This window comes from Rhinopithecus bieti, unplaced genomic scaffold (genome assembly GCF_001698545.2).
Source record: "Rhinopithecus bieti isolate Rb0 unplaced genomic scaffold, ASM169854v2 scaffold_4104, whole genome shotgun sequence".
NCBI lineage: Eukaryota > Metazoa > Chordata > Mammalia > Primates > Cercopithecidae > Rhinopithecus > Rhinopithecus bieti.
The window spans coordinates 2,371,397-2,395,643 of record NW_016804554.1 but is presented as its reverse complement, the minus strand read 5'-3'; the positions used below and the strand labels follow the sequence as shown (position 1 = coordinate 2,395,643).

Sequence of the window (24,247 nt, the reverse complement as noted above, 5' to 3'; positions counted from 1 at the left end):
CACGTGATTCCGAGTCATATAACCAATGAAATACATTTAAAAATACACTGGCTTATACTAAATTGTCACACATGCATAATATTGCAGTTTTCTATCTTTGCCTTTTCTATTTGACTATGATTATTTATGTTTTTCATTATTCGTATCAACTTTCAGTAGCTCCCTACTGGAATCTCTTCTAGCTCACCAACTTTGTCAAGTATATACTGTGTTTGAAAACAGGTAACCATGTTACAATTATATCTAAAATAAAAATTTAAAGTCTCAGCAAAGTTTTAAGACTTCCTTAAGAACATTTCCTATTTTATTGAATTGCCATTAGCAAGTTAATTTTGACTTCTCAAGTGTCATTTTTACTTTTTGATTTTTTTTTTTAATTTTACTCAGTTTTCAACATAGGTCAAGCTTGCTGAATACTTGACTTCGGAATTAGAAGGCATTGCTCTATACTTTTATCAAACAGATATTAGTTGCTTTTAAATATTAGAGTCTATCATTATGTGTTTTTTTGATTTACTGAATCTTCTCAGTGAAACCACAAAACATATACACACTTTAAAGTATATATCACACAAAACATAATATACAATAAAATCATTTAATGTTTACTCTGATTAAGACTTCAGAAATTAGGCAGTAAAATATCCTCATTTAACAGATGAATAAATTATGATTCAGGAAGATTTGATAAGTTTTCCAAAGTAATAGAAACATGTCTAGACTTTCCCAACACTTTGGTCACATCTCATACCACCACGGCATCTCGAGTCCCTATATCTCTTATTTATTCAACAAATACTGAAAGGTTACTGTGTTCTAGGCGCTGTTATATCATTGAACAAAAGAGAAAATATGAAGTAAAGATTTAACTGAAATAAGAGTAGCTTGATGTTCTATAATGGTGCAAAATTTTCTTCAAATTTATCCAATCTTTTACTATGGATGTAGAAAGGGTTACAAGGTCAAGAAATTTTTTTTGTATATGTACATGGGCAAAATTATTTCCCAAACTAAAATTCTGCTAATTGTCATTCTTTATTTGGAAACTATTATGTATTTAACTCACTGACTCAAATACATAAATTCTATGGTATTTTAGTTTCTAAAATATTTACTATATAACTAGGTAAACCTTTTTTTATTTTTGGTTTTTTCTTTTATTTTTGAGAGAGTCTCACTCTGTCATGCAGGCTGGCACAATGATGACTCACTGTAGCCTCAACCCCTCCAGCTCAAGAGATCCTCCCACCTCAGTCTTCTGAATAGCTGGGACTACAAGTATGTGACACCATACTCAGCTATTTTTTCATTTTTTAAAATTTCATTTGTAGAGATGTGGTCTCTATTGTGCAGGCTAAGCCTCCTTTACTCATAAAAGTACTTATTTAATTCATGGTTTATAATTATAATTCTACATTACTATTAACAACCATAAATTTTAAAAATAAGTTTATTTCTCTATATTTCTTTAATAAGTATCACTTACATATTCCTACCAATAGGTAAGCCATTTTTGTCTTGTTATATATCCAACAACGTCCTGTGTGTCCACATTCATTAACATCCCGGAAAATACAAGAATTTTCTCCTGACATTTTAAAGATTGATGGTCCAGGAATAGTCCCTATGAAAAATGCAATGATTGTAAATTCTTTGTGAAAACACTATAGGTCAGGATCCAAATTATTTTCTCTTAAATATGTAATGCACACACACATAATGTATATGAATGATGAATCATCATTGAAAACGTATCACTTAAAATTATCTAATAATTTATTTATAGATAGGATTGTTAATCACTGGAAACAATGTGAGTTTTCAAAAACAATCAATATCCCTGTAGGTATGATATAATTAGTAGTTTTGCATCTGTTTAGAATGTTGTACATGTTGCTATTTAAATGACATCTCAATATTTTTAATGACTTTTATGTGAAAAACTTAGGAGAAAGTACTTAAAACAGAGATACCAAATACTGATTTTGTGAAGTTAGTATGTCTTCAAATATCTCTAATTGTGAAATTTTCAACGACTGAAAAATGACTTTGCAAATGTATATCTGTTATTTACCAAGACTTTGAGAAAAATAACTGAAAATGCAAATACACTGGCCTGTTTATAGCCCCAGATTCAGATGACCTCAGATCCAGAGGACCAGCTGTGCTGCCTGAGGGAAACCTCTACATAGTCTCAGACAAAATCTTCACAGCAACAATGTTACTTTCAACCAAAAGTGAGTGAACAGTCACACACACACATGCGCGCGCGCGCGCGCGCGCACACACACACACACACACACACACACACACACACACGGAGTTGTCCCCAAACACACCAGACCCAGATTCTCAGAACTAAAAACTCTGATGGTGGATCATCTTTCTTAAGCAAATATCGGGACCTTCTTGCCTAAATGACTCTTGATTCTTGCCAACGTGCATTATCTAGATTCACTCTTCCTGGTGAGTGATAGTACTCTTTTTTCAATTGTTCAAGGTTAAAAAAATTGACTACTATTAATTTTTTCCATTTTTTACCATCTTCTTTCAATCCATCATACATCTTTGTAACATTAACTCCAAACATGTTTTGGATATGCTGTTTTCTCTATTTGTACTACAAACCCTAGAATCCACTTTAATGTAACTGTTAGCCTTCAGCAAAAGCCTCCCTTTTCTTTTCCTCCACATTTATCTCCTGTATTTTTTCTTCTATCAACAGAGTTACCTTTTACTTTTTATTTTTAAAAATTATTATTATTATTTTTTTAGAGACAGTCTTGTTATATTTCCGAGGCTGGTCTCCAGCTCCTGGCCTCAAGCCATCCTCCCTCCTCAGCCTCCCAAAGTGCTGGGATTACAAATGTGAGCACTATGCCTAGCCAGGGTTATCTTTTAAATGTAAGTCAAATAACATCTATCATCTGCTTAAAATTACCTGGCAGAAAAACCCTAAAATATCTATAGACAGTTTATATTTATAATATTTAATATCATCTTATTCTCCCTCTCCCATTCAAAAACACATCAACTTCACTGGCTCCCCGTCCGATGCAGGAAACTTCCTGTATACCGACTGTTTCCTATGCTACCTCTTCCATTACAAATCTCTTATCTAGTGAATCATTGTCCAAAACAATAATATTATCTAATTTTTCCCAGCTAAAAAAGCTAATATTAATCACTCATTTAGATCTAGCTATAGAATGATGTCTCTGATCCCTATCAGAGTCACACTTAGATTTTTCTACATTTTTTGATTGTATGCCATTCAGTCTTTAATCCATGAACTTAGTAAATCAGATGCTCTAAAATGGTCATAATGTGCATGTGAAATCTAGTTTTTGCTATTTAAGAAAATCAAAGAAAATAGTACATTACCCTCCAACATTTATTTGTTCTTAGAAACAAATAAATCTTTGAAAACATTAGATTCAGTGTCTTTGGTGATGAAAACATCTAAAAATGTTAGTCTAGGTTAGTGACTTCTGAAGCACATAAGCAATGTAAAGTATTACAAATGTTTTGTATGAGCCTACCAAACCACTCATATGATATAATTACTATATTTCAAATCAAATTTGTTGTCTCTTCTGATCAAATATAATATGCATATTTTATTTGATAATTTGATAATTAGAATGTGGTTTGCATTAGGTATTCCCTCTTTACATTGTCTCCTAAATTCTGCAGAGCAGTTCCCCCTTTCACTCGCTTTGTGTTATTTATTATTATTTATTTGTAATACTAAACACACATGCAGACATATACACATATCAAAAAAAAAACCCATTTTGATGTAATAAGAGGTTGCCAAAAATCCATACCAAATATTCTCAAAACCACATAGCATACACCCAAGGCCAGAGAACGCAGTTTGACAGGTACAATCCTGAAAGTAAATAGCAATGATATAATCAGCACATCATTGTTGTTAGGACTAATAATGTACGCTAGATTCAAGACTAATCTTTTTTTTTTTTTTTTTTTTTTTTTTTTTTTTTTTTTTTCTGGTGCATCAGTTGTACTAAGAATCTTTAGCCAATTGACAGGCCTGTTAAATGGCTACAACTCCCCAATTCTCCATATCCTGTCCCTGGCCAGCCAATTCCAAAGGTCCTTGATCTTCCCAAAGAAGGTTTTTATGGCCCAAATCCTCTTCCCCAGCTCCCATTCGTTTGCTGGAAAGACTTAGCACTAGATTTTATACTTACCAGTTTTCATTCTGTCATGTACACCCATTATTCTAGAGTTCTTTTTGCCCCTGTGAGATTCACTCTCCACATTTTTCTACCTTGCTCTCCGCCCCGGGAGTCTGAGGTAAATGGACTACATCAATGGGCTCTCTTGTCTTCTGGTTACTGATTGGGACACTTCTGAATGAGTGAGGAAAGTGAGGTCAAGATCTGTACTCAAAGACTCCTTCTCAGCAGTTACCCAAGCTGACGCTGTTCCATGGGTGAAGCAGTCCTCTCTACAGGACTCCTTTTTCCTTCCCAGCCCTTGTTTCTCTTCGGGCCTGAAGTGGAAGGATACCAGATATAGTGCACTATTACTTGGGATCCTTACACATTACCTACATTTTAAATAGTCACTTCATTCAACCTTACTCAGATTGTTCTAATTTGAGGGTACCTTTCGTGTTTGACCTGTGACTACTACACTCACTATTTAAAAGCTAAAATAAATGAAAAATAACTTTTCCAAATATAAAGAAGGAAGATCTCAGTATTTTCTGCTGATCCAAGCAAACGTTTGTTTAAAAAAGAAAAAAAAAAATGTATAACTGTACATATTAGGAGTTTGGAAAATAAATAAAAGACAATTAAAATAATCCTTGAACATTTACAAAAGTTAAAAAATAGGAACTATATTATTAATGGACATTTTAAATAAACTCAACACTTTATTTGCCTTCGAACTTGAACAATAGACTATATTATGACCAATATTTCATCCAACATGATTCTATTTATAAAAATATAGCATATACACAGTATTTTGTAATATTTTGCAAAAAGTGAGGTACTTCTACCCATATCAACCTGGTAAAAATATATATTTCTTCCTCATATATTTACTATTAGAAAAATAAAAACAAATTAACCAATTCTCAAATGATAACTAAATTTTTAAATAAAAAATAATTTACACTTTCATTATGAGCAGATTCACTAAAGAGAGTTAAAAAAAAGTCATGTTTTAGAATCACACTTTAGTGTAGTTTTTGATATAAAGTGGAAATATTGCCTAACTATAATTCAGTGTTCTCCTTTATTTAGCATAAGTAATTTTCTTTTATGTCATGTGATATTGGAGCTATCTGAAGCACATATATAGCTGACCATTATTCATAAGTATAATCATTAAGCAGTATTTATGTATCTTCAGTTTGATTGCAAGCGCTTTTTTAACTAACATACAAAACAAGATGAAAAGATTAATAATTTCCAGGATTTTCCAAAATTAGTTCAGTGAATAGCACAAAAATAACTAAGAGATACGTACACAAAACTAAGATTTTAATGAAAAACTATTGTGCTTTAACAAAAAAGTAAGTATTAAGATTTTTAAATCTAATCTATAATAGAATAGTTAAGAATTTCATGAAATGAACAAACAAAAAAATTGCCAATACTCTCCCAACATGTAAAAGGAAGCTTTCACTGTCTTTTATACGGCCTCTAAATTTATATTTTTAGTCCATATCTTTCTTATAAGACATCAGTTCTAAATGTAAGTCACTGTCTTGCACAAAATTTGTTCTTCCCCTAGAACTCCCCGTTTCAAAAAAAAAAAAATGGAACCTGTGTTTACGCACTTCTCAAGCCCAGATCTTGGAAAAGCCATTTTCAAAAGATCATTTTTTTCTCATTCACCACACCTAATCAGTAGACCCAATATTGCCATTAAAAATTTTTTTCATATCTCTTTTTTTAATCTCTAATACCACTGCCCAATTTCAAGCCCATAGCTTCATGAAATAAATGAAACAATTTTTCTCCTAATAACCACCCTTATCCCTTCTGTGCATTCTCCATATAAGAACGAAAATGATTTTTAAAGATGAAATTCTGATTATTCTAATGCCTCCTATTAGGATCCTTCAATGGCTTCCCATTGTTCTAATAATTAAATCTAGAATTGCAAAGAAAATTTAAAATGGTCATCCTGATCTAATCAGTGTTATTTCAAGCCACCTCTCAACTTTTGCCCCCATCACCCTCCTTGCTCACTACATTCTATGATACGACACGCTTACAAAGCTACTTCTCCCTCCAGACTTTTTGCATCTGTTGCTCCCACTGTGTGAAATACTTATCTTCCATCCTTCAGGGTTTGGTTCAAATGCAATTTCTTCAGGAACACCCTCCCTGAATCCCCAGAATAAGTTAGACTATCATGTAATTTTCTCATTGTGCTTTTCCACATTTTGTTTGGAGTATATTTTAATATTACAATTAAATATTTATTAGTAAAACTACATTTTTTTTTCTGTCTACCTTGTTACATCTAACATCCATCAGAGGAGCAGAGACCTGATCATTTGTGTTCCTCTTTTATTCCACTTTTTTCCTTAGTGCTCCTCCACTCTCTTGTCTGAATCCACAGTGACTACCACAATTAAGGAGACATAACTATGTTAAAATAATGAAGACAGAAGGGAAAATGTTGAAGAACTAGTTTTCTTAATGAGCCACTTGATAGAAAGATACAGATAAATCATGATTCTTTTCTGTTTATACTGAAGCCCTTCTCTGCTTCAGATTTCAGCAAATTTCTCAAGAAGAAAAATTATTTTGTCATTCGTAGCCCCATGTGATCACTGAAAATTCTGCCAGTTTGCTTGTCTTCCACTTGTAACCCCCAACCTGGGCCTAGTGCAGATTGCAAGCATCTAGCTTGCACCAAGAATTTGGCAAGTACCTCAGGGACAGTTTTAGATGCCCAGTTCACCTCTGCAAGCTTCTGCTCTCTCTGGAATTTTGATCCTTTTAGTCCTTTGCCTCTTTTTGATTTTTATTATTTAACCCACCCTTCTAGTTGTCCTCTATATGAGTATTGACCTATTGCAAATCATTGAATGCTATCCCATTTCTGTGGCTTTAATTATCACTTATTTGACAATAATTTAATAATTAATGTGGTTAGCTTTGACTTTTATTGAACTTTTAAAGATTAAACTTTGTTTGTTGAATTTGTAATATCGTTACATGCTTTGGAAAGCAAAACAATGTAAAGAAGACACACTGGAGAAATTTGCTTGCTTATATTCCTATCCTCTGTTTATCTGCAAATAGATAAATTTATTTCTGTAAGGTTATCTATATCATATTACATACAATACCATATATATAGTATATAATGTAATACCATATAGATAACAGATAATAAAAACCTGAGAAAACACTAAATGTAAAGGAACAGACTGGTTGAATAAATGATTGCACTTCTGAGCAACACAATATTATGCAACTGTAAAAAATACATAGAGAGGATCGCTATGTTTATGTGAAAAGAGATATTAAGAATATATTGTTACATTAAAAATCAAAATAGAGAATGGTGAACATAGTTTGCTACCTCCTGTGATGAAAGGATAAAATATAGAGATATACATTTATAGTTATTTGTATATGCATAAAGAAACACTGAAAGTATAAGAAAGACAGTAATTTAAATTGTAATCTTAAGGAGATGGGTCGAAATGGAAACAATTTGGGGAAAAAAATATATCAAGTTACACCAGAACCATTTTTCAACAGTCCATCTTTGCTGCACTTGTTTAAGATTTCACTTTCATTACATATTAAATTCCCACACGAGTTGGGGTTTATTTCTATATTTACTATTTGCTTATAAGTCACTACTTTTTTTTTTAATTATTGGGACTTTTATGGTGCCTTTTATCTTATGGGGCTAGGCATCAATTATTGTGCTTCTCTGTTTTAATTCCCAAGCTTACTCTTGCTTATTAAATATTTCCATAAGAACTTTAGAATCAGGTTATGTAGCTCCACAATTCTACTAGTATTTTCATTATCATGTTAAAATTTTAAATTAACTTAAGGAGAATTGATATACTTGTGGTGTTGGCTTTCCTATTCAATCACACAAGACACATATTTGCTCTTTGTTCAAGTCAGACTGCTTTTGTGTGATATTTGCCTGTGTATGGGGGTGGGGGGTTGAGGGGGGGTTGTTGTTTCCTTTTACTTTGAAAATGTTATTGCCTCACAGGAAATTGCAAAAATAGTACAAACCATGCTGTGTATCTTCTCCCACCTTCTTCCAATAGTGACATCTTATATAAATGTAACACAATATATACCTTCTGGCTGGTGGGTACTCTGCAGGGCCCTGAGGCAGTACAGGGCATCCCATGTCCAAGGGGCTGAGTGTGAGTGTGCTAGCTCAGGTCTCTCTTTCTCCTCTTCCAGAGCCATGAATGCTTCACCCTCATGACCTCATCTAATCCTAATTGCCTCCCAAAAGTTCCACCTCTCAAATACAACAGTCAGATTGCCTACTCTCTTAATACTGTTACAATGTGGATTAAGTTGCAACATGAGTTTCAGAGAGGATCTAGTTATTTTCTTTTGTTCTGTGGCCATGATTATTTCACTTTTAAAGTTTAAACTCATATGTAGTTACATTTATATTTTTATCTGATTCACGGAAACTTCTCCTCCCCCAACCCCCGCCGTGTTTTCATTATCTATAGTAATGTTTGATAATTTTCATTTCATTTGTAGCAGTTATTTGCAATTTTGTACATAGGCAGAATCTTTTTCTGTTCTACTTACTCATTTTTGAATGAGATACATTTTCTTAAACTTGAGGAAGTTTCCAGGGGTGGAGCATGGGCCAAGCTTTGAATCTATAGGTTATCTCTTCTATTGATATAGTAGACTTAAATATGACTCCTATGTGTAGTAACACTTCTCTGCCTCTCCAAATCTGTCCTAGCTCAAAAGAGCTTTTACTGTCAGCCCAGGGTTTCTAAAATCTCTTCACATTTCTTGCTTTCAGAGGTTATATGCATTCATTTGCAGAAGGGGTATTTCTTGGCTATTTTTGAGGTCTGCCATATCTGGACCTCCTGGGAAATTTTCAAGCCTCCTTCTCATTCTTTCCCGAGAAATTCTTCCTCAACTTATCTACGTAAGTCCTGCTCCCAGAAGGTCCATAGCAAGACCAAACACTCTCCTTCTGAGCAGAAATATATGTTAGAGATACATGTGATCTGTCAGTCCTTGGGTCCTCTCTATATTTTCTGTTCCTTACAACATCTTCTGAATCTACAAGCTGGTTTCCAGTCCTGCTTAAATTTTGGCAACACTTATATGCAATTTCAACTTTGTCATTTCTTTGGTCTATGTCATAATTGTACTGAAACTATAGTGTGTGTATGTGTGTGTGCTTTATTCTGTTTATCTCTGTCTAGTTATGGAGAGAAGTATTCAGAACTAAACTTCTAGAATATTACTATCATCTCTTTCATCTCACTACTGGAAACATTGAATGTTTCAAAGAACATTAACACATAAATGTTCAATATTGTACTGATCGTCTTCAGTCTGAGGTTTCTTTTCTTCTTGTATTTCCTATTTTAGTTAATGGAATTATCATTCATTCAGTTCCAAACTAGAAGTCTGGATATAATCCTAGATTTATCCATATTTTGTACCAGGCATATGAAATTAATAAACCTTACCCTCTTATTTATTTATTTATTTTTTTGGAATCTCACTCTGGCACACAGTCTGGAGTGCAGTGGCATGGATCTTGGCTCATTGCAGCCTCAGCCCCAGGTTCAAGTGATTTTCCTGCTTTAGCCTTCTGAGTAACTGGGATTACAGGCCCTCGTCACAACACCTGGCTAATTTTTGTATTTTTAGTAGAGAAGGGGTTTCACCGTGTTGGTCAGGCTGGTCTCGAATTCCTGACCTCAAGTGATCCATCCTCAACGGTCTCCCAAAGTTCTGGGATTATAGGCATGAGCCACCGCGCCTGGCCACCACTACTAAATTCTAAGTGCTTTCCTTTTTCTCCAGGTTTTCCCCTCAGCTCTATCTTTCACACTCTTTTCAAAGCATTCTATCTAAAATGCCATCTGATCACTTTTGCTCCTGAGGTTTGCAGTTTTCAGTGGTTCCCAGGTGTGGACATAGAGTAACAACATTCACGTTAACATGGCAAAGAAGGTCATGTTAATGTGAATTGGGCCCTTACCTAGCTCAAATCTCTTCGTCTCATTCATCATCATGCTATCCTGTCATAGCAAACTTTTTGCCAGGATATTTCACACATTTTTTGGCTTCACTTTCACTGCTCACTTTTCCTGCTAAGGTCTTGCCTCCAGCCTGCTTGTATTATGAGAAATCATTTCTTTATAATTCATTTTCTGGAATAGATCTTATAGTACTTCCAAATCAACTCAGATAGAAATTACCATTTTCCTCTCTTTGTTTCCTGGTCAGCCTCTGCAGACTCTTCATGCCTTAAAGTTTTTTGTTAGCTTCTTGAAAAAAAAAAATTGAAAATAACAAAAAATTATTCTGCACTATGATACAAATGAATATTAAATGGATTTCATATATTTAGGAAGAACACATAAATAATAAATGTTGGTTATGTTTAGAATAATAATAAAAGTTACACACTGAAATTCTAAAAGTTATTATGCTCCTTTGTTGATGATACTCATGTTTTCTTACAGTCAAATTAACCAATATGGATGTAAATAGTTAATAAATTCCTATAACCAATTATAATGAGTCAACATTATAATCAAATCTGTGTTAAAATTAATATTTTTTCCTACATTTATAATGTTTCTATATGTGTTAAATTAGGTAAATACATTAAGTTAAAGATAAACAATGTGATTTTTACATACTCTATGCAAATAAACTAGTTAAAAGAGAAATAATCATACACATGAATTGTGACAGTTTAACAACTTTCCCTCTGCATTTGCTACCATGAAACACAGAGGAAATTATTTGCTACAATATTCTAAAATCTTTCCAAAATTACTTTACTTATATATTAAATAAACAATAATAATGAATAATATATACATACCGCATGATGGCCAAGACGATTGGTACACCAGAAAAACCAGAAAATACAAGCGTAGAAAAGATAAAAGCAACGAACAAAGGTAATTTATAGCACTTTGCATCACATTTCCCAGGTCTGGCATCAATAAAATCACCTTCTTCATCTGCAGTTATTAATCCTTCTTTAATGCAAGAACAATTGTAGTATGTCTGTGAGTATTGAAGACAGGAAACAATCTTTCAGAAAAGTAGTCATAAACAAAAGTTCTTATCATAAAATAAAAATTAAATCAATAACTGCAGGGAGACTCATTAGTTTTATTTCAAAATGTCTTTATATTAAGCCTGCTATGTATTATTTAGAAATGAAACATTAATGATAAATCCAAGGTATTTTACATGGCAAAGAATCTGTGTGTGTGTGTGTGTGTGTGTGTGTGTGTGTGTGTGTGTGTGTGGAAGGCGGTGTGTGTGTGTGTGTGTAATTATAATTACTTAGGAAAAGTTCAGTTAATTTAAGAAATTTTCCTCAAAATATTTATATTCAAATGCATAAGAAATTGTTGGATATATCAATTGAGGGAAATTAAAAATAATGTAATGAAAAAATGGAATTTTAGCTGAGATTTAAAATATGGACAGTTACCCAATTGTGAAAGGCTTTGAAACCATACTAAAAAGACTTTATTTTGTATGTAATAATGACAGGGCTGCTATCCATTTGGGACAACAGACACAATGCCTAGAATCTGTAACATATTCAGGGCCATATAAAATATTTTAATTTTAAAGCATTTTAAAATCAAAGAAAAAATGAGTATAATAATAAATTATATAAAATGAATATATAATGATGAATCCAGCTTGGATTGTATTTTTTTCATATCAATGTGATGTAGATAAAACAATTTCTTTATCATTATTAATTTTTCAGTGAAGAAAGGACAGCACAAAGGCAGAAGTGTCTAGAGCCAATGAAATTCATACTGTAGCCCTGAATGGAAAGCCAATGAGAATTTGGAGTTGTGGTTGTAGAGTGGATAATTTAAGGCAGATGAATTGGTGACATTTTCTAAGGAGAATTAAACAGAATTTAGAGACACAGAGACTAGTTCGCAATTTATTAATTTATTGGAAATATTATAAACCACAAAATAAGAAGAAGAAAAGAACAGCACAATAAATTTAGCAGAAATATTGAATTAGATTTTACTAGTGAAAAAATATGAGAAATTAAACATAACTTGAATCTGGGTGATTCAGAAAATTATAATTCAGACAAATTTATGTCAGTTTGGTGGGTGAAGTTGCTGAGAGGTTAATAAATATGTTAAATAATATAAATACCCAAATACCCAAATATCAATTCTTTCATTCCACCAACTATTTTTTTGAGTGCCTATATGCCAAACATCATTCTAGGTTTTGGGAAAACACAGTAAACAATACTATAGAAACCACTGTTCCATGTAGGAAAGTTTCTATTTGGGGAGACAGGACATTTAAAAAAAAAGGAACTTGAGTATTTAATGATAAGTGTTATGGAGAAAATAATAAAACAAGGACAAGTACAGGGAATATTGGGGTGGCTATAGGACAATACTTAACATGATCAGAGAATGTTTCGATGATGAAATGATATTTGAGCTGAGATCCGAAAAAGGTAAGTGAATGGACCACATGGTTATCTAAAAGAAATATGTTTTAAGTAAAAAAAAAAAAAAAAAAAGTAACAGTAATTGAAAAGCTTTGTGGTAGAGCTTGCTTGAAAAGTTGAAAGAAAAGCAAGAACAGAACAGGCTGGATCAGAATGAACATGAAGGAGACTAAGAGAAAATAAAATCAGGCCGGTAGGAAAAAGGAGGATTATACAGCTATTGGGCGGCAATTGCAAGAGCAATGTGAAGAACTTTGGTTTTTATTCTTAGTGATGTGAAGTCATTCGATGGATGTATAAATGACATATTTTAAAAGATCATTGCGACTGCTATATTGAGACTCTTGAAATACGTAGGCAAGGATAAAAGCAGATGAAACAGTTAAAAGTCTATAAAATAAAGTACAAGACAATAGTGCTTGGGAGGCCAGGGTGGTAATCAGAGAAAATGAAAATGGCCAACTTCAGCGTTTACTTTGAAAATAGGTTTGAAAGGATTTGCTGAAGGATTCTAGAGTGAAAATGGTCACCAGAAAGAAAAGGTCATATGGGTAAGGACTTCTTAAGAGAAACTATGACTTTTAGTCAAGGGAGGCAGTCAGTCATCCACAGCTCAGGGAAAGAACCAAGAAAATAAACACCATGATTTCACTTGTTTCCCCTGTCTCCCTGATTTCCTATTAGGACTCCTTATCATCTTAACCCAGTCCAAAGTCAGAAGGCAAAGGAACTTTCATCCTATAATTCAATCTCCTGGGAGGGTAGAAAAACGTAAAAAATGAATCCGGAGGACAGATGAAAGATATCTAGCATAACAAATAGTTGTAGGCCATACAATCTTTTAGCCATACAAGATGGCTAAAAGGAGAAATAAAAAAATGCAAAGAAGGGTTCATGAACAGATTATGGAATCAGAAGATATTGGGCTCTAAAAGGGCTGAACAACTAAGGAGTCCATGTACTAGATAAAGTGAGCTGAAAGAAAGGAAGTTGTAGATCAATAGTAGAATAATTGAAATTGAGATCATGAAAGGAGTAAAGTTGTTGTAAAGGCCTAGGGTATGACCGTTGAAGGACATTGCATGAGGTAGTGTGCAAACAAGATTACCAGGAAAGAATATGTCAAGGAATTATAGGGTTAGAGAATTAGAAAGAGCCTCAAGATGAATTTCCAGATTAGAAAGAATGCCAGTGAACAAGGGCCTAAAATCCTCAAGGAATGGGAGGAAGAATCCTTGAGTCTGAGAATGACTGTAACAAAAAGGATAGTAGACGTAATGCCTGCTCAAGTAAGTTTCAATGATGGAGAATTGGGAAAAAGTAAAGGGAAAATGGTCTGAAAGTACTAATGAGTGTCTTAGCTCACTTTGGGTTGCTATAACAGAATGCCACAAACTGGGTAATTTATTTCTCATAATTCTGAAGGCTGGCAAGTCTAATATGAAGGTAGTGGCATCTAGTGAGGGCCTTTGTGCTGCATCATCTCATGGCAGAAAGCAAAAGGATAAGAGAACAGGAGCGTTAAGAGAGGGCCAAACTGTTTTTATAGCAACTCACAATCACAATAACAAACCCGATCCTGCAATAATGACATTAATCCCTTGATGAGGGCAAAGCCTTCATGGCCTAATCACCTCTTAGTGATCCCACCTGTTAATGCCATCACACTGACAATTACATTTCAATGTTTTTTTCTTCATTTAAATTGGAACACCATGAAAAAAACTTACAAAATATCAACCTTTGCAAATGGCTTGCAAGCCATTGTTAATTACTATATAATGTTAGTTTCCAATATAGGCCCAAAGTCCTCTACACACAATTTTCAAGTCGAGAGCACTCTGAAAACAAAGAGTTTTTTTTGTAGCTTATTTGATGAAAAAATATGACCCAGAATAATATAAAGCTATTTAATGTTTTCATTTCTCTCTCTAAGTGAGAATATCACAAGTGTTGGTATAGAAATATTAATGTTTGATTACAGTTGCTGCTCTGCTGAGTGTGGAATATGATACACAATGATTATGTACTATATTTCTTTTTAAAATCCAACAATTGAGATATTTGAATGTAATAATTTTGGATAAAAGCTTGTGAGCCTTGAACAGGAGTATTTTTCTTACCCAAATGTACTGTCTCAGCTGAGAGGACGTGATTAGTCTCTACACAGTTACAAGAGCATAGTAATGGTAATGAAAGTACAGTGCTAACTTAAGCTTCATTGCTTTTCATTATAAAAATAATTCATGACCACTGAAAATATTTTAAGATATTTTCATTTTAAGAAAATGAAAAAAGTAAAAGTAGTCAAGTCCCCAAAGATGGATATTATCTTAAAGTATTTTTTTATTTTCTAAGATATCATGTTAAATAAAAGAACAAAGTGCATAAAAATATGTATGATATGCTCCCATTTGTATAGAAAAGGCTCTACATGCTTTAACATGTATATTTCTATAATGATGCATAAAAAGAGACGGTAAAATATGTTGCCTCTGAATATGAGCACAAAGTATCAATGGCCTGTGACAGAAAAGAGACATATTTAACAGCACAGCCTAAACTATTTGAATTATTTACAATGAAAAACTACTACTTTATCCCAAAAAAGATATAAATTTAAAGTAGCATTTTATGATTATTCATCTGACAAATATTTATTAAGCATCTGCAAAGAAACAGGCAGTAATCTAGATGCTGCAAATAACAGTGAACCAAAGAGACAAATTTCCTAACAAGTACAGTATATAATCAAGACTTTTAATTGAATTTTATATTACACATATACATTTTTTCCTATTTTGCTACTTATTTTTTCTAATTATTTTCTACTTTTATTTTCTTATTTTTTGACTAGTCATCTCTGAAAGGTTCATATTATTCTTTCAAGTACATATGTCACCATTTACATAAACTCATTCCTACAACTTGCCAATTTATTTCCTTCTGAGTTTTAAAATATTACTTAGATGTCCAATATCTATTTTATTTTCTTGGAATTGAGACTCACTATGGAAAATACTGCATCTAAGAACATCAGCATTTTAAGTATTGTTTGATATGTATCCCCAAATTGCTTAAGAATGTAATTTAGGCTGGGCACGGTGGCTCACGCCTGTAATCCCAACACTTTACGACACTGAGACAGGTGGATCACGAGGTCAGGAGATCGAGACCAGCCTGGCTAACATGGTGAAACCCCATCTCTACTAACAATACAAAAAATTAACCAGGCCTGGTGACAGCTATTTGGGAGGCTGAGGCAGGAGAATGCCATGAACCCAGGAGGCAGAGCTTGCAGTGAGCCAAGATTGCACCACTGCTGTGCCACTGCCCTCCAGCCTGAGTGATGGAGCGAGACTCCATCCCAAAAGAAAAAAAAAAAAAAAAAAAGAATGTATTTTAAAAGTTTATAACACCAGAAACATATAAGATTATGTGTTAATTTGAACTAGCAACATTTTAAATTTATCACATTTAAAAGAGAAGGGAGTATCTCTGTGTTGCTTTTATTTATGTTTTAATTTTAGAGTTAAATATTATTTTCATAAACCTGTTGTTACTATAATGGATTTCTGTACACAATGTTTGTATAAAACATTAGACTAATAGAGGCATAAAAAATCCAAGTTTTGTGGGAGAACACTAGAGAATGTATACCTGTGCTCTATTACCTATAGAGAAAAGAGGCAACTACTCAACTGGCATCGCAGAAATTAAACCAAAGAGCAAGGATAAAAAATACAGGAAAGAGAGAGAGAGGTTAATAGCTAAGAATTTTTCAACTGATAGACAAGAATCCACAGACTCAAGATACTCTGTGAAACCCAAACAAAATAAACATAATCAAAGCCACATCTATATACATCAAAGGAAAACTTCTGATAACCAAAAACAAAGAGAAAATCCCAAAGCATCCAGAAACAGAAGGCAACATATGGTGTCTTTTAAATGTTGGTGATGGGGGGAATGAGGAGTGGGGGAATCACTGCCAATCTAAAATTCCATACCCAGTGAAAACTGTGTTCAAAATGAAGGTGAAATAAGGTTCTTCAGGCAGAAGAAAAATAATTCCATATGAAACAATGGAAATGCAAGGAAAAGGGTAAATATAAGTCAATATTGACTGTATAAAAGCCATATTATAATCGCATATTTCATTTAAAACATATAAAATACATATTAAAATAGCACAAAGATAGGAGGTCAGTAAATAAAATTAAAATATTCCAATGATATTTAAGCTGAATGAGAACCTGAAGCCTTGCTTCTTATAATCCTTAATCCTTTGGATGTGATTTACTTTCCTCTTCAGAGATAAATAGAATGAAGTTTCTGTTGAACCTCTGGAAGAATATTCCATATTGCTATTTTATAATGAAAACTATATCAGCTATTGAAAGGAATCAGTCTTGCGGAGATCACAAAAAAAAAAGCCCATGATTTCTTTAATATCTATCTAAAGAAATTTGAAGATCTTTGGAAGCACGGATAAGAAGAATACATGTGGTTCTCACTGAGGAAAAGCTCCCCAGGAATATTATCAATATCAACAGCAGATATGTATTTTCAGTTTTAGTACAGCTGTAATTTTCTAGAGAAACCTAAAAATTGTTATTTCCTACTACTCCTCTCACAAACTTTTGCATAAACTTCATTGAAGAGCATCTAATTTTGACTTATATTGGCCCTGATTGTATTTTGAATAGGAGCATTTAATCAGAATTTTTTCACACTTGTCATATTTTCATTGAGAAAATATTTTTCAAAGGGGATTCCATTAACAGCATATAGGTACTTGATCATTTTTTGTATAGTGTATCTTATTTTAATTTTATTTTGTTAAGATTATTTTATTGGTATCTATCTTTTCCCATTTGAAATTGATGCTTATTCTATCCATTAATCAGTTCCATCCATATCACATTTTACTAACAGCTTCTACTTTGTAGGTTTTCTATCAAAGCCATTTTTTTCTAGCAAGGCTAATTGTCTTATTAGGCAATTTCTGACATAATGATTTTATTCTTCTTTCAGTTTTCATTAAGTATCAAATGTTATCACACAGTTTGAGTGACAATTTTGTGGATTATTTCTATCACTATTATTTCTCATAAATTAATTACTCCTTAGAGAAATATAAAAAAAAACTATGAAGAGTTTCATTAAATAAATAAAGTCTCTAAAAGAGATTCCCTAGAAAAAAAGGAAGCAGGGGTTGGAGCTATATCCTTGACGGAATGTTTAGCTCTTGAATATTCCATGGAATCAAAACATCAAGGTCAAACAGTTTTACTGTATACTGTGATGACATAGTGAGCATTTAAAAATAATTTACTTATAGCAAAATAAAATGAAGGAGAGGAAGTGGTGTTATGGGATCTTTGGGATGTCACTTTGGAGGCCAGAAATCTCTGTGGTTAATGTGTCTTTGCCCAAGTTCTTATCCGGTGTCCAGGAAGAATGAAGTAGGCAGACAAGTAGAAGGTTAATAAGAAGGAGAAGAGCTTTACTGAGTGTTACAACAGCTCAGAGGAGAATTGCAGTGGGTAGCTCCTCTCTGTAGACAGGTTACCCTATCCAGTGTTCAGCTCTCAGCAGAGAGGAGTCCCTCGAGAGGGTTGCTCCTCTCTGCAACTGGTCATCCCCATGTCTGCAGCTCTAAGTAGAGAGGGTAACTCCTCTCTGTAGCTGTTCATCCTTCACTGCTCCATCCTCTGCCTGCTCTGGCTGATCCCCGGGCTTTTATGGACCTCAGAGGGGAGGTAGTGCATGCTGATTTGTCCATGGGTGGCCATGGGCAGGCCAGAAAAGGCACCACACCTCTTGTTGCTCTCTCCCATTCTAGAAGACTAGTCAGAGCAAGGTAAGAGAAACAGAATTTTCAAAGAATGGATCCATACTTCTATGCTATTTAAAAGGTGAAAGTTGGAGTAGATAGTCCATCATTTAGCTAAAAGCTTATTTATGCAACTTGGGATATTAAAAAATTAACCTCAACAAGTGGTAGAGTGGTCAACTGTTCTCCATGACAGAAGAAGAAAATGTGTTAGCGGGATGGCAGAAAGCCCAGAGAAATAAGGGATGGGGATGGTAATGGCCCCACAGATGAGCACACAAGGTAATTTTTAAATAGTCTCAATTTACATAAATGCCAAAGGACAAAAAGAAATAACATATATTCAAGTCACATATGTTATTGCCCTGTGGAACTCTAACTAACTCACTTTCCTGGATGTACTAACAAAAACATACAAGTTAGGGTGACTTCTGATAAACCATAGGACTAATTTCCTCATCTAAATTAATGTGGAGCAGAAAGAGAGAAACAGCAAAACGGTAGAGAGTAAACAATTTGAATTCTTCAGTAGGAGAAAAAACTCAGTGAAAGGTGACCAAAAGGATAGTATTCATCAATCTCTAGGTGTGTAAAAGATTGTGAGGGAATTGGGTGCTGCTGTAAAGTAGCATAGAGCTAAGACAAACTACATAGGGGAAGGTTCTCTCAGGCTGTTTCATTCAACTTTACTATGGCAAGAGGTAGATAAGAGTTCCCCATTGCTTTAAAACAATAAAGTTGGGGTGATGTAATATGTGTGTGTGTGTGTGTGTGTGTGTGTGTGTGTGTGTGTGTGTTGCTGTTGTGTTTTTATGAGATGTGTTCTCACTCTGTCACTCAGGCTGGAGTGCAGTGGCACAATCATGACTCACTGCAGCCTTGACCTCCCAGGCTCAGGCAATCCTCCCGCCTCAGCTTCCCGAGTACCTGGACTACAGTCATGCACCACCATGCACAGTTAATTTTTGTATGTTTTGTAGAGACAGGGTTTCGCCATGTTGCCCAGGCTGGTCTCAAACTCCTGGGCTCAAGTGATCCACCCTCTTAGGCCTCCCAAAGTGCTGGAATTATAGGCATGAACCACTACACCTGGCCCCATAGATGTGTTATTGAGGACTAAGCTCTGATTTTTCTTTTTTAATCTTTCCCAAATTCCTATCTAAGGGATCTAGGGAGTCATGCCCTTCAAACCATAAATTCTCATCAGATGGGTTTTATTTAACCCATATATCGTGACTAACTTTCCAATCTGACTCTGGCATAACATTAGGTGACAAAGAAGAAAATCAAAATATTTTACATCAAAACATGTTTCTTTGCCATATTTTGAAATGGTCCTGCAAAGCAGTCCTTTGTAGGGGGAAATTTGCATCTGTAAAGAATCTCTATTAACATAACAAATAACGTAACATTTCTTACGGGCCTTTCCAATCCTGAAGAGGTTAATTGAGAGTCTATCACCTTTTAAAAGGTCTAAATAGGAAACATTTGTCATCTGTTGTCTCTAAGGGCAGCCACTATGAGACTTCAAAAGAACCTTGGTCTCCACAATCTTTTTTCTTAACCTGGACATTTCCTTTCTATTGATCCCAAGTCTTTAGACAAACTCAACCAACTGTCAACCAGAAAATGTTTAAATTTACCTATAGCCTGGAAGTCCACCCCAAAACCTTACCCCAACTACCACCCTCCCCTCTCCTGTCTTCAAATTTTTCCGCCTTTCTGGATCAAACCAATGTATTTCTCAAAGGTATTTGATGTCTCATGCCTCCCTAAAATGTATAATACCAAGCTTCACTGTGACCACCTTGGGCACACTTTCTCAGGACCTCCCAAGGTGTCACAGGCCATGGTACTCATATTTGGCTCAGAATAAATCTCTTCAAATACAGAATTTGACTCTTTTCATTGACATTTTAATGTAGGAATGTCTCTTTCATTCCCAGTTTCCGTAAGCTCTTTGTATTGCAGCAATATAAAACAAATTTTTGGCCAGGTGCAGTGACTCACATCTGTAAGCCCAGCAGTTTTGGAGGTGAGGCCAAGGCAGGTGAATCACTTGAACTTAGGCATTCAAGACCAGCTTGGGCAGTGTGGCAAAACTCCATCTCTAAAAAAATTACAAAAATTAGCTGGGTGTGGTGGTGTGCACCTGCAGTTTCAACTATCCTGTAGGCTGAGGTGGGAGGATAGCTTGAGCCCAAGAGGTGGAGGTTGCAGTGAGCTGGGATCTCACCACTGCACTCCAGCCGGGGTGACAGAGTCAGACCTTGTCTCAAAAAATAAACACACACCAAAAAAACCCCAAATTTTATTTTCTTGTCTTTAACACTTAAAAGGGGAAAATAAGAAAAAATAGGTTTTATAGAGAGTTGGAAGAAAAATGTTAATAGCATTTACAAGTTGAACATTTCACTAAAGAGGAAGAAGCATAAAAAATAATAATTATAATATAATGAAAATATAAATGTATAACGAAACATAATAATTATTAAAAAAATTACCTTTTTTCGGGTTAGTGCTTTAGAATACATACACCCTGCAAAGCAGGGAGAAAAGTATTCAATATCGTCTCTTCCACATATAGAAGAATAAACTGAAGATGAGCATCTACATTTTTCATTGCAAGGAGCCGTGAGGTTTCCCAACTGCCCTTCTCTATAGAAACAAGATTGAATGCAATCATATTACCATTATTTTATAATTATTGAAGCAAATGTCAAGATATCAGTGAGATCCATAAAATATGCTTATTGAAATAATTTCTTTTTTTAACAGCTTTACTGAGGTCTGAGGTACAACAGACTGCACATACTAAGATTAAAATTTGAAAATTTTTGATATATGTATACACTTGTGAAATCATCACCAAAATCATGCCAACAAAATAATAATCAAAAGTTTATTTATAACAAATATAATAATAATAATAAAAAACCCAAAAGTTTCCTTGTGCGCCTTTATAATTTCCCCACTCCCTGGCATACACTGATCTACTTTCTGTTACTATTCATTTGTTTGAATTTCCTAAGAGTTTATGAAATAGAATCATACAATATATCAAGTTTCTTTGGCTTCTTTCATGCAGCTGGTCTTTATTTGGTCTCTGTATGGTCATATGCTTCCATGTCTCGTGGATAAATAGTAAGAAATAGAATGTTTGCATCATGCGGTAGGTTAACTTAACTTTTTAAGAAACTGTCGGTTTTTCAGAACTGCTGTGATATTTCACATTTCCATCAGCAGTGTATAAGAGCTTCATTTGTTCTCCTCACCAACACTTGGTATAGTCTCTTTTTAAAAAAAGTTAGACATTTTAACAGGGGTGTAGTAGTTTCATATTTTGGGTTTCAATAGGCACTTTGCTAGTGAGAAATGATGTTGATAATCTTTCCATGTATTTATTTTCAATCTGTATTTTTTATTAAATATGTGCTCCAATCATTTGCCCATTTTGTTGGATTGCTTATTTTTTAATATTCTGGAAGTAATTTTTTTGTTAGATATATGATTTTCCAATAGTTTTGCACATTATATGGCTTGCTTTTTCATACCATAAACAAGTTCTTTCAAACAGTAGTTTTAAATTTTGACAAGTTTCAATTTATCAATTCATTTTTTTTTTTTTGGATTATGTGTTTGGTGTCACATCTAAAAGATACTTGCCAAATGCAAAATCAAAATATATTCTCTTATATTTTGGAGTTTTATATTTTATATTTTCATCTATAATCCATTTTGAACTAATAATTTTATGTGGTACAAGATGTGAATTAAAGTTCATTTGCATATAGACATCTAATTATCCAGCATAATTTATTAAAATTATTAGAACAAGACAAAATTGTCCACTTTTAGCAGTCTTATTCAAAATAGTACTGGAAGTCCTAGCCAGAGCAACCAGGAAAGAAAAAGAAATAAAAGGCTTCCAAATTAGAAAAGAGAAAGTCAAATTATCTCTGATCATTGATGATACAATCTTAGATCTAGAAAACCTAAAGACTCCATCAAAATCTCTTAGATTTGATAAATGAATCCAGTAAAGTTTCAGTATAGAAAATTAACATACAAAATTAGTAACATTTTATACACCAATAAAAATCTAGCTGAGAACAAAATTAAAAAGGCAAGCCAAGCCGGGCGCGATGACTTGTGCCTGTGATGCTAGCACTTTGGGAGGTTGGGGCAGGCGGATTGCCTGAACTCAGGAGTTTCCGACCAGCCTAGGCCACACAGTGAAACCCCGTCTCTGCTTAAAATACAAAAAATTAGCCAGGCATAGCAGCATACACCTGTAGTCCCAGCTACTTGGGAGGCTGAGGCAGGAGAATTGCTTGAACCAGGAAAGTGGAGGTTGCAGAGAGCTGAGATTGTACCACTGCACTGCAGCCTGGGCAAAAAGAGTAAAACTCCATCTCAAAATAAATAAATAAATAAAATAAAAAGGCAAGCCTGTTTACAATAGGTCCAAAAAGTAAAATGCCTAAGAATATATTAAACTAAGAAGGTGAAAGATTTCTGTAAGAGAAGAAAACTACAAGAAAGTAATTGCTGATGACACAAACAAATGGAAAAACTTTCCATGCTCATGGATCAGAAGAATTAATCTTGTTAAAATGATTTTACTGCCCAAAGCAATCTACATATTCAATAAAATCCCTATCAAAATATCAGCATTTTTTATAGAATTTTTTAAATCCTAAAATGCACATACAAGCAAAACTAGAAGCCCAAATAGCAAATGTAATTCTAAGCAAAAGGAACAAAATTGGAGGTATCACATTATCCAATTTCAAATTACACTTTAAGGCTACAGTAACCAAAACAGCATTGTACTGGTATAAAAATAGACCCATATATCAACGAAATAGAACAGAAAACCCAGAAGAAAAGCCACATATTTACAGCCAACTGATCTTTGACAAAGTTAACTGGGACATACATTTGGGGAAAGGACACCCTTTTCAATATATCATGCTGGGAAAATTGGATTGTTATGTATAAGAGAATGAAAATGGACCCCTGTCTGTCACCCTATACAAAAAGCACTCAACATAAGTTAAAGACTTAAATAGAAGTCTCCAAACTCTAGAAATACCAGAAGAAAACATAGGAAAAATTCCTCCAGACATTGGTCTAGGCAAAGAATTCATGATTGATACCTCAAAAGCACCAGCAACCAAACAAAAATACACAAATGGGACTTAATTAAACTAAAAAGCTTTTCCACAGCAAAAGATATAACCCACAAAGTGAACAAACAACCTACAGTTTGGGAGAAAATATTTTCAAGCTATCCATCCAACAGAGACTAATATCCAGAATATATAAGGAACTCAAACAGCTAAACAAAAACCCCCACAAATAATTTCACTGAAAAGGGGCAAATGATATGAATAGACATTTTCAAAAGAAAACAAAACAGCCAACAGGTGTATGATAAATGCTCAACATCACTATTGAAAACCTGAGAAAACAAGAAATGGGGAAAGGATTCCCTATTTAATAAATGGTGCTGGGAAAATTGGCTAGCCATAAGTAGAAAGCTGAAACTGGATCTTTTCCTTACTCCTTTTACGAAAATTAATGCAAGATAGAGTAGAGACTTAAATGTTAGACCTAATACCATAAAACTCTAGAAGAAAACCTAGGTAATACCATTCAGGACATAGGCATGGG

General features: G+C 33.9%; 1 protein-coding gene across 4 annotated transcripts in view; it reads right to left on the bottom strand.

Annotated features, from left to right (window-relative positions):
- SLCO6A1 (solute carrier organic anion transporter family member 6A1) overlaps nucleotides 1–24,247 on the bottom strand; it is a 125,422-nt gene that overhangs the window by 14,372 nt on the left and 86,803 nt on the right. For 2 of the 4 annotated variants that reach the window (XM_017869171.1, XM_017869172.1), the window contains exons 9-12: nucleotides 21,073–21,226; nucleotides 11,095–11,282; nucleotides 3,831–3,895; nucleotides 1,487–1,624 (exon numbers count right to left, since the gene is read on the bottom strand). In XM_017869171.1, coding sequence (XP_017724660.1) covers nucleotides 1,487–1,624; nucleotides 3,831–3,895; nucleotides 11,095–11,282; nucleotides 21,073–21,226 — 545 coding nt within the window. Of the gene's footprint in view, nucleotides 1–1,486; nucleotides 1,625–3,830; nucleotides 3,896–4,217; nucleotides 4,380–10,473; nucleotides 10,529–11,094; nucleotides 11,283–21,072; nucleotides 21,227–24,247 lie in introns of those variants that run through there. The other 2 variants (XR_001884906.1, XM_017869173.1) reach the window with 2 other exon arrangements.